The sequence below is a fragment of the Glycine max genome, chromosome 20 (assembly GCF_000004515.6).
Source record: "Glycine max cultivar Williams 82 chromosome 20, Glycine_max_v4.0, whole genome shotgun sequence".
Lineage (NCBI taxonomy): Eukaryota > Viridiplantae > Streptophyta > Magnoliopsida > Fabales > Fabaceae > Glycine > Glycine max.
Window position 1 is genome coordinate 11,805,080 of NC_038256.2, and position 11,934 is coordinate 11,817,013.

The window sequence follows — 11,934 nt, forward strand, 5'->3', positions numbered from 1 at the left end:
TTTTTAATATTTATCAATAATAGAATTTTCAAATTACAAAAATTAAATCAAACTAAATTGATTTAAATTTCATAAATAATTTAAGTTGAACTAGAACACATCATAATTTTTTTTATCTTATTCAGACTTTTTAATCCGAAATGGTACTAAACTGTAGTGCAAACATCCATAATTTTTAACTTATATGAACTAGTTCCTCCCATTAGAGTAAAATTCCCTGGTCTTCTGTATAATTTATAACTTCAAATCCTACCCATCAATAAAGATCCAAGGGCTCAAAATAAGCTGGCTGGAGAAGGCTGGAGACAATGGTGCAGGAGAGGATCGGCATCCGTCATGCCGCTTCTTCACTCTCTTTCTCTCTCACTCTACACTCTCTCAAGTCTCTACACATGCTTTGCTTAGATACTTAGATGCAGGTATGTACCACGTTGTTCCCTCTCTATTTTTTACACTTCTTCTTTCCTTTAACCAAGTTTGGTCTTTTTGGCCTTCATTAAGGTTGAAGCTTTTGTGGGATTTTCAGTTTTGTTTTGTGGGCTGGTCAGTTTAACTTAGCTATATATATAACTGTGGAGTCTTCATCTTTTCTTCTTCTTACAACCCCTCTTTATTTATTTGGGTTTTTTATGTTTAGTGTGTTGTGCTAAGTGGTAAACGAGTAGTAATGTCAAAGAGGTGCATAAGGCATGGTTGAGAGAAGGGGTTGTCTTACTTGGATATCACGGGTTCAAGGTTTGATTTTGAGGTTACTTATCTCACTTTTAGAGGGAAATAGATATGGGTTTTGTGTGTTTATGGAGATGAGGAATAGGACATCCCTGTGTTCCTTGCATCCCTCAATGTCCCTTTTACTTGTTAAGGTTCTGTCATTTTTCTTTTTGGATTTTTATCCCATTTTGCTTTTTTTTTTAACCTATTGTTTTATTTTGCCTTGCATTATTAATCATTAATACTTAATGGTGAGTTTCTATTCCATGAAAAGATAGGGAGAGAGACACTTCATTGCATATCCAGGTTGTCATTGTGGTTGCTGTTTTTTGTTTCATAAACAAGAAGAAAATTGTGATCTGGCCTTGAATTTTGTCCATTTATTTTTCTTGATTTTTAATTTCGATTTTTGATTTGCATGGCAGGTTGTTGGTAGACAGTGTTCTTTGTGTACAGAAAATGTTCTGTATGAGAGATGTGTATTGCAAACAGTTTGAATGCACAGTTGAATTAGTATGCTACCAAGGGGATTCTTCTGGCTGTTAAATGATGTTTAAAATTTGATACAAGGTAAAAGAAATTGGAAGTTATGGAAGAAATACAGTCTCAGTCAGATCATTATAGATCTTCATCATTGTCGGCAAGCAGCCCAGCAAGTAGGGTGCCATCAAGTAACTTTTTCTATCTGCGTAAGCCTGGTTCACTCATGCAGCCAATTTCTTTTGAGGATTCACCTGAGTGGGATGATACTGATATTGATGTTAGAGTTGAGGAAGGAGGTGACTCTATCAATGTTGCATCAACGCTGGCTTCTCCTTCTCTTTCAAAGCTCAACAGCAGGTCCCTGCAGTCCCCATACCTACCGGAGGGTGCTGTTATTCCACGGAAAATTGCTGGGGCTTCTGTAGCCTGGAAAGATTTGACCGTTACAATAAAGGGGAAAAGGAAGTACTCTGATAAGGTTATTAAGAGTTCAACTGGTTATGCGTTACCTGGTACCGTGACCGTGATTATGGGGCCTGCTAAATCAGAGAAATCTACCTTATTACAAGCCATTGCAGGTCTTGAAGCACGCTTCCTTTGTCCTTTCTTACCAAGCATTTCATGATCTTCCCATGTATATTTGAATGGTCATAGCTAAAATGGATTTTTCTCTTTACCTCAGGAAGATTGCATCCTTCTACCAGGATGTATGGTGAAGTTTTTGTAAATGGAGCAAAATCACAAATGCCCTATGGGTCATATGTGAGTTCAGCATCTCATTGACTGTTTAATATTGAATCTCCATTGTATTTATAGCAGTGTATTTAAATAGCTGATATAGCGCTACTGTAGTGCTATTGCATTGTGGAATTCCTTGGAACCGCGATCGCAACTCCGTCCGCTGTTCCTGCTGTTGCGGCTGCTATGCTGTTGTGGTTGCAGTGACTGCGGCATGCATCTTGCATCCTCTTGTCATCTCCAGCGAGTCTCTGGCCAATTGAACAAGAGTTAATATTATTCCAAAAGTATCTTTGCAATATTTGTCTTTTAGAGATTAACATTTTCTATTATAGAAGTTCATTTGCATCACAAGTACTAAGTTTTGGTTTTTGAAGGTGGGATCACTAGGTGATTACTAGATGATTTTGTCTTGTTCTTTACTTACCTGATTTATAATTGTTAATTTTTAGGTTGCACCATTTATGTATCTATATTGAAATTTGTTTCTTAATTTTCAGGTTTATGTGGAGAGAGAAACCACTTTGATTGGATCCCTCACTGTGCGGGAGTTTCTGTATTATTCAGCTCTGCTTCAGCTTCCTGGTTTCTTTTGTCAGAAAAAGAGTGTGGTAGAGGATGCTATACATGCAATGTCTTTAGGTGATCATGCAAATAAACTTATAGGTGGACATTGTTATATGAAAGGACTTCCTAGTGGGGAGAGAAGGCTTGTTAGCATTGCCAGGGAGCTTGTGATGAGACCACGTATTTTATTTATTGATGAACCTCTTTATCATTTGAACAGGTGTTTATTTTAATTCTTTTATTCCTTTTATGCCTTATGGTAATAATTATCTATCAGTTGTTTGGTTGTGTTCTGTATTTTAGAGCCATTTTTGTTAAATGTTTGCTATTTATCTATTTTTCTCAAGTGTCTCAGCACTTTTAATGATGGTTACATTGAAGAGACTTGCAAGCACTGGTTACACTCTCATATTGACCATCTATCAGAGCAGCACAGAAGTCTTTGGCCTTTTTTACCACATATGTCTACTTTCAAATGGAAACACCCTCTTCTTTGGAGAAACATTAGCTTGCTTGCAGGTAACTTCTAGACATTCTTGAATCTTGTACACAAAATTTGGTTAATGATGAAGTAGTAATCCTTTTTTGTCTACTGGGGCATTTGATTTTTTATGCTTTGTAGGGATACTATATTATTGATCAAAGATGATTTTTGCAAGATTGTCTTGAACTTCCTGTTTTTGCTAACCTTCTCTGATAGTACATGGAAATTTGAATACATATCTTATTACTGACTTCTTTAATTTATGTTGATGAAGCACTTCTCAAATGCTGGATTTCCTTGCCCAATCATGCAAAGTCCTTCTGATCACTTTCTACTTTCTACGTGCAATTAATACAGATTTTGACAGGATTATTGCAATGTGTAAAAACTGGCAGGTAAATGTTTCTAGTGAATTGATGATTGATGTGCTCGATGCATTTTGTGTGTCTCTTATTAGATTTTTTATGGTACAAAATTAACATTATTGCATCATATAATAGGATGACAATGGAGATTTTTCTTCAGTGAACATGGACACTGCTGTTGCTATACGCACGCTTGAAGCAACTTATAAGTCATCAGCAGATGCAGCTGCTGTTGAAACTATGATTCTGAAACTTGCTGAGAAGGTATATATATTATCCAAGTGTTTTACTGTAATGTTGTGTGTCTTGGATGACCCACTAATCCTTTATTTATGATGGGCAAATATGATCTACATTAATTACATAGAATCAATCTAATCTAAGTAATAATAAACAAATCCCTAATTGCTCTCTAATGATAAATAAGAGAATAATATATAACTCTAACATATTATAACTGCTGAAATAGAAACATTGTACAAGTTATATATTCTATTAATGTGGACTGGAGTTTCACCATAGGTCACTTCCTTCACAAATACTATCATATTACAAATTGCCTATTTATAGATTTTAATACATTATTTATACTTATCATTTGCACTTCTCATGATAGCCTACTTAGAAATTTTTTTCAGGCTTTATTCTGCTCTGCTCTACTGCATTTAAAAGGCAGTTAGTGTTGGATGTTGAGCTTTGGAGTATTTTTAAAACATGATTGATTTTGCAGGAAGGTCCAGTTCTCAAAAGCAAAGGTAAAGCTAGCAAATAGCAATGCTAATTGGATAGCAGTTTTGATATGGAGATCTTTATTAGTTGTGTCAAGGGAATGGAAATATTGTTGGCTGCATCTTATTCTTTATATGCTTCTCACGCTGTGTATTGGAACTGTATTTTCTGGTCTGGGGCATTCTCTGTCTTCTGTTGTGGTGAGTATGGACATGAAAATTGCATTTATATATGTCAGCTGTTATTTATAGATACCGTTATGATACTTAGGAACTAAAATTTAACATCTCTCAAATTGCAGACAAGAGTTGCAGCAATTTTTGTATTTGCATCATTCTCTTCCCTTCTAAGCATTGCCAGGGTGCCTGCACTTAAGAAAGAAATCAAGGTAATTTTGTGCTTGTTTTACTTTACTGCAATTTATTATTTTGCCTTGATGTGCTAAATATGCATATAATAACTGTAGTTTGTTCATTTGGCAAGTATTTTTATATGGTTGAGCCATGATCTCCTGAATGCGGTCCTCAATTACAACAGTAGGAGTAGTAGTTGATAGAAGCGACGTCGTTTGGTATGCTAAGATTTGTTGAGTTTACATATACCTCATGATGAGCTAAATTAACTTCATTAGACTTCTCAGGCTGAATGGACAATGCTTTTTCATGAGCCTTCTTAGTAAGGGACACAATAGGATTTGATAGGCACTTCATCCAGGAGGGGAGTGGTCAATCTAGTGGTATATGGTGCCTATGGAATGTTGATATTAGTCAAAGTTATTTTCAATACATTCACTTGAAGGTGGGATGGAAAAGGCAAACCAATTGGTTTCTTAGTATGGTGTATGATAATCCTCATTACTAGCATCACAAAGCTCTTTGGAAGTCCTTGATTAACATAGTTAAGTGTTCCGCTCTTTTACAACTGCAATCAGCAAGTGTACTGAGTCACAAGTAATATAAAACGGTAAGAACTGAGTATCAAATCACAGGGAGTTTGTTTCATTCGGAAAAACGTTCATTCAATAAGTAGACATTTGAATAAAATCATGAAATGGAAATAAACATAGGATATATTTGCAATTCTAAAGATAACTACAAAATTAACTATGTAAATGCGAGAAATAAACAGATGATTAAAACGTTGGGTCCTTCTACTAAGTAACTTGATGCAATTAAAGGTTTTTCTCTATTTAAGGTTGTTTCTGTGTTCTATGCTGAGGGCAATTCTACCAAACATCGATTCCTCGCATGAATGGACTAATTCTATTTAAACCTCATTTTTGGATGTCTCGTTGAACTTAGCCTAAACGAATCACATTACAATTATAGCATATTAAAAATTAAATCTCTGCACTCCATGTCCAGACATACAGTTATCTAGCCCTGCTTTATCCAGTTCTAAGGATTCAAAACATTTTCCAATGCTAAAAATCCTAACTTTACACACACATGGGTGATCAGTCCACAAGCATGCAATAATTAAATCAGATAGAAGCAATGAACACATTAAAACAACATTAAATAGATAATAAAGAGTATTTACATCAAGGCTCAGCATAAATTCCCAACAAAAGCTTTAGCCTTCCATGGCAAGTTATCACCTTTCAGTTACAATAGGAGGTTTTGGAAGCAAAATTCAGATTACACAGTGATAAGGATGTCTCTTCCACCTCTAAGAACCTAAAAATCACTCTCAAACCTAGAATCCTCTTGAAAGCAGAGGTTTTTGGTGCTCTCTTGCCCTGTTGCATGTCTCACGTATATCTCTATTCTTCCACAAGCTAAAGACTCCCTTTTTTTCGCCAACTTCAGCTTTTAAGGGTTTTCTGTCCTCGAAGGCTCGCTTAGCGCCATTTTTGCGCTAAGCGCGAGTTAGTGATTTTTGGCTGAGCGAGTCAAAACCCACATTCTAAGATGGTATCAAAGTCTATCCTAAATCCATTAAACGGGTCACCCACCATGTCATCCATGCACCAAGCCCAATATTGTCTGGGCATGAGGAGATGTGCTGAGAAAAACTCATGTCCCACATTGACTAAACGTAAGGCCACAATAGAATTTACAAGTGGGAGACAACCCTCATCCTATGAGCTAGCTTTTAGGGTTGAGTTAAGCCCAAACCCACACTCTATGAATTGGAATGGGATACTTATCCATACTGTTGCCTTCAGAAGGCAACAGTATGGATAAGTATCCCATTGGATGAATTGAGTATTGCCTTCTTATGGTTTTGGCCTAGTTCAACTCATACTGTTGCCTTCTTATGGTTTTGGCCTAGTTCAACCCCAAAAGCAAGCTCATAGGGTGAGGGTTGCCTCCCACTTATATATTCTATTGTAGCCTTATCTTTAGTCGATGTAGGACTTGAGTTTTTCTCAACACCAACCATCAATGAACTATTGGATGAATTGCATGGTTCTCATTATTTCTCAAAGATAGACCTTAAGTTTGGGTATTGCCAAATTTGTACGAAGGAGCAGGACGTGCCCAAGACAGCTTTTGGTACCCATGAGGGTCATTACGAATATCTGGTCATGCTGTTTGGTCTTGTCCATCAACACTTCAATCCACAATAAACTCAGTTTTTTGTCCCCTCCTTAGACGGTGCGTATTGGTTTTCTTTGATGATATTTGGTTTACAGCTCCACTTGGCATGATCACTTATCTCATCTTGCTGAAGCTGTCTTTTTTATACCATCATCAACTTGTTGCTAACCATAAGAAGTGTCTCTTTGGCTTGACCTCTATTGAGTATTTGGGACACATCATTTCTGCTCGGGGAGTTAACATGGATCCTTCGAAAGTACAAGCTGTTCTGGATTGGCCAATTCCTCGTACAGCAAAAGAAGTGAGAGGATTCTTGGGCCTCACAGGCTAATACATGAGATTCATGAAAGATTATGGCAAGATTGTCCACCCTTGACAATGCTGACCAAGAAAGAGGTCTGTGTATGAAAAGGAAATCATGGCGTTGGCACTCTCGGTTCAGCATTGGCGCCATTACCTTTTCAGTAGGAGCTTCAAGGTCTACACCGACCATAGCAGCCTAAAACATTTGTTGCAGCAGTGGATTACAACCTCGGATCAACAATACTAGCTTTCTGAATTGATGGGGTTTCAATTTGAGGTGATTTACAGACTTGGCCCAGAGAACAAAGCAGCGGATGCTCTGTCCTGTCAATTTAAATTAGCCGAGCTTAATGTTGTTTCTATAAGCCCATATTGGGTGGATTTCCCTAAGCTTCGTGAAGAGGTTTTGAATGACCGGGATTTGATTTGAATCAAGGGGGCTTTGCATTCCAACCCAGCAGCCATGTCTGATTATACTTTCAAAAATGGTTTAATGTTTTTCAAGGGCAGACTTATGTTGTCTAAGAGCTCCACCTTGACTCCTACTTTGTTGACTGAATAGGAGTACACTCCAGATTTACCAAGACTAACAAACGGATGGCAGCAACCTTCTGTTGGAAAGGTATGAAAAAGACAATAATGGAATATATCCTTCGTTGTGATGTGTGCCAGTGGCATAAGTATCAGGCCATGTCACCAACTGATCTGCTGCAGCCCATTCCCATCCTTGAGGTGGTTTGGGCAGATATCTCTAAGGATTTTATTACTGGATTTCCCCTTTTATAGCCAAAACAGTTGCAGAGAGTTTCATCAGAGGTGTGGCAAAACTGCACGGTTTTCCAATTCTATTATTGATCGAGAACCCCTTCTTTCTGAGTAAATTTTGGGGGGAACTTTTCAGGCTTCAGGGCACAGTTCTGCGCATGAGCACCACCCATCACCCCCAAACCGATGGGCAGACAGAAGCTGTGAATCACGGTTTGGAGACCATTCTTCGTTGCTTCACGTCGGAACAACCAACCAATGGTATTCCTAGTTATCTTGGGCAAAATTCTGGTACAAAACTTCTTCCCATTCAGCTACCTCCAAATCTCCCTTTGAGGTGGTGTATGGTCGCCCACCCCCTATAGTGCTTCGTTTTTTGGTGAGAGAAACACAAGTTGAATCTGTTGCCTCTGTTCTCATAGACTGCAATGAAGCATTGTGTCAATTGAAATACCATCTAAACAGGGTCCTACAAACTATGAAGAAACATCTTGATGCTCACCATCAACAGGTTACATATATCGTAGTTGATTGGGTTTATGTTAAGCTTCGTCCACATCGTCAACATTCAGTAGCCCGACGTATCAATCCAAAATTCTATCCCCAATACTTAGGCCCCTTTCTGGTTATCTCCCAAATTGGTGAAGTAGCTTATAAGGTGAAGTTACCTAATTCAGCACAGATACATCTAGTGTTTCACGTATCCTAGTTAAAGCACTCTCTCAATCGCGGTTATGTGCCTGTTGCTTTACCACCTGGAATGGAAGTAGAGGATCCTGAAATCCCTCAACCTGAGGCTGTAATTGCAACGCAATTGAGCTCCACTTTGGAGTGGTCGATCCTATGGAAGCTCCAACCAGTTGAAGAGGCGACTTGGGAAACTGCGGCTTCAATCAAGGACAAGTTTCCTTCTTTCTGGCTTGAGGACAAGGCAGATTTTGTAGCGGATGACATTGATGAGAACTAGCCTAATGTAAGGAGGCCCCTTAAGGTCTACACTTGCAGGCCCAAAGGTCCCAAAGGCCCAATAGTTCAGTTTCAATTCTGTTAGGAGGGATGATATTGGAAGTTAGTTAGAGAAGAGAGAAGTTTTGTGGAGAGTCTGTTATTAGTGGAGGGGAGGGGAATTGTAAGGCACGGAGGGAATTGATTAGGATTGGGAGTCTAGAGTTATTCTCAGATTCTTATCTGTATTTCCTTCCTTTTATCTTTTTAATACAAATTGCAGAGTCTCTGATAGGGGAATACCTATCAAAGATTGTTTGGTATTTTGGCCAATGTACACAGTACAAATCCTTTGATAAATGCTCTAGAATGAGCTTTCTGTATGTTTACCAAAAGTATATTCTTATAACCTTTGATATTAATCCTTTTTAGTGCTTGAACTAAACTTGATTGAAGTCCTCAAGTATGTGCCTTCACTGTGATTTAAACTTTTTATCTGTTGACAGATAGCTATCTTTTTAGGCATACATTATCATTATAGATGTCCTCATACAGGAAGCCAGTACCCAGAGAAATATGTAATGATATAGGAATGATTTGGATTAGTTTCTTTTTGGTAATTATAGACTTTCAAAGGCATAACTCGTATATCCATTTGAAGGTTCGTTTCATTATTGGAGTTGATGGACCTAAGCATGTGCGGTTGGAAGAGATGAGAGAAAAGCATTCTCTTCAAGATCGAGTTGAAATGTTGGGAGCTGTGCAACATGTACAAGTCTGATCTGTTCTAATATATGGGCACATCTTCTTAAACAGGTTTGGCTTCCTTAGCAAATCTCTCCTTACATTAAGCTTTTCAATCTGTTGTCTAATTTTGGACATTGAGCAGTCCTAGATGATTGAGTTTCTTTCATTGTCAGATGTTGGGGTTCTCAACATCAGCAACAGTTACAATGCTTGATTGAATATCTATTTTTAATAATTAATAATGTTTGCACTGTTTCAGTTCCTTAACAGAAGCTTTTTGTATAGCCATATTAGAAGCTGCAAGTTGTGGATTATTAACAGTGAGCACACGTGTCGGAGGAGTTCCCGAGGTAGATGCAAAATATTTCTGTCTATACCTGTTATGTATGAGAATATATGCGTTTTATGTAGTTTGTCTTGTTATGGACTTCAGTTTCTTCTCAATTCCATAATTTTGGAATGCTATCTTGAGGGGCTTTGTACCAATTCACTTCTTTGCTTATAGGTTTTGCCCGATGAAATGATTGTTTTGGCAGAACCTGATCCTGGTGATATGGTGCATGCAATTCAAAAGGCAATATCTATGCTGCCAAAAATTGATCCGCAAGCCATGCATAATCGAGTGAGTTTGTTGTTTAAATGGTCTTTCTGGTGGATGCATTTAGTAGGGAAATTAGTTCCTTTTTTGTTTGTAATTTCTGTAGATGAGAGAACTCTACAACTGGCATGATGTTGCCAAAAGGACTGAAATTGTATATGATCGTGCTTTCAAGTGCTCCAATCAAAATCTACTTGAACGTCTCTCACGGTACTCTCTAAACATCATTGGTACAATTTACTTGTAAATTGTAATGGTAACAAAAACTTATATAGTTGATAGTTGTAATAGGAACTCCATTATTCATTCAGTTTTAGTTATGTGACATTGTTAATTACTTCAGCTTAATTTGTTTAATCTGCTTGTAACATAAGGCATAAGCTGGTTGGTACTTGGTATGGAAAACAAGAAACGTATTTTTGGATCTTCATTCGGCAGCATACTATCATGGCAATTCTTTTTACAGGGCTAGTAGTTCAAATAGATGGAGGAACCTGAATCTGATTATAAGGAACTAAGGAGTGATGTCAGTTCAATATTCAAGTATACTTGCTGTAATGAATTAAGGAGTTATTTCTACCAGTGCTGACAGTCTTTGTTCTTTTAGATACCTCTTTTGTGGAGCATGGGCGGGCAAGCTGTTTTTCTTGGTTATGATTGTTGGATTCTTGTTATGGCAGCTATTGGAATTATGGCAGGTAGGTTATCTTGGATGTGTTTGACATTTTCATCTTATGTTCCTTTTGTAACCATATCGCTTGAATGTCTCTCATCATTAGCCTGCAGATGATATAGAGGAGGTACCAGATTTCACTCTTCCATGCAGCTGTGATGAAGAGATGTTGGAGAAAAACTCAGTGAAATGAGTAATGTGATAAATTATTTTGGTGAACCATGGAGTTAATGTTTTGCAGAATATCAAAAGAATACAAGTGCTGTTAACACTAATCCAAGTTCCCAGATCTTGAAATGGAGATAATCATCAATCTGTTGCATAAATATGTGCTAATTTAGTGTAAACATTGTTGTCAACATTACTTTGTTGAGTTTTTTAGTGAAGCACGTTAATTTGGTCCGTGAAATCAAAGTTCGAATGTATTCTGTACAAGAGCATCTAGGACCAGAAGTAATTGTAGAGTGATCCTGATATCCAAATAGGCACCAGCTCTTTCTATGAAATGAGATTTTTTTTCTCCCTTTCATGGAATGAAAATTAAATGCTATTTAATAAACAAATAGCTCACATAATACAGTTATGGTCTCTGCTGTCATGTGATTGATTTAACATGTTGAGAGCAGCAGCCTCGGTACTTAGAAGTGGATTAGTCCCACCCACATTCAAAATGTGAGATCTGAATAAGAGGAGTGCAATAATACACTATTAACATATTCTTTTTGACATACTTTCTACTTTCTATCATTGATTAAAATTATTAAGAACTACAAAATCATAGTGACACAATGAGATTTGTTAAATAAAAAGTGAGGCTCAATTTTGTAATTTGTAATAAATTCTATTCTAGCCAATAGGAGATAGTATTTTTTTTTTAAAATGTGTTTTAGAGTATGTTGTTAGAATTTTATAAGAGTTTTTTTTCACTTGAGAGTAAGCCAAATAAGATGAAAATAATTTTAGAAGAAACTATCAACATGTAAATTAAGTATTTTTATAAAGTCATTAAATTATGTAATGTGAATCTAATGTGAGGCAAAGATTCATGTTTGATGCGCCTTTACAAACATAAACAAGTTAATACAAATGCACTGATCTATAGTTGTTAAAAGGAAAAAAGATAGGTGAACACCAATTGTTAATTAACACCTAGAAAGAAAGAGACCTAAAAATAAAAAATTTAGGTATGATAAATGATATGGTATAATAAAAAAAAAAATAGATGTTGATAAAGTATTTTCAAAAGCAAACTCTAAAAATTCAACAAATGAGTAAACAAT

The 11,934-nt window shown here is 36.8% G+C and overlaps 1 protein-coding gene and 1 pseudogene across 1 annotated transcript; both read left to right on the plus strand.

The window, feature by feature from the left end:
- Positions 1-261: 261 nt before the first annotated feature.
- On the plus strand, positions 262-11,482 carry LOC100793414 (ABC transporter G family member 3-like; annotated as a pseudogene).
- On the plus strand, positions 9,532-10,847 carry LOC102660604 (phosphatidylinositol N-acetylglucosaminyltransferase subunit A). Its single transcript, XM_006606690.1, has 6 exons — positions 9,532-9,551; positions 9,643-9,733; positions 9,889-10,005; positions 10,088-10,191; positions 10,589-10,679; positions 10,761-10,847. The coding sequence occupies exons 1-6, from the start codon at positions 9,532-9,534 to the stop codon at positions 10,845-10,847; spliced, it is 510 nt and encodes a 169-aa protein (XP_006606753.1).
- Positions 11,483-11,934: the final 452 nt, after the last annotated feature.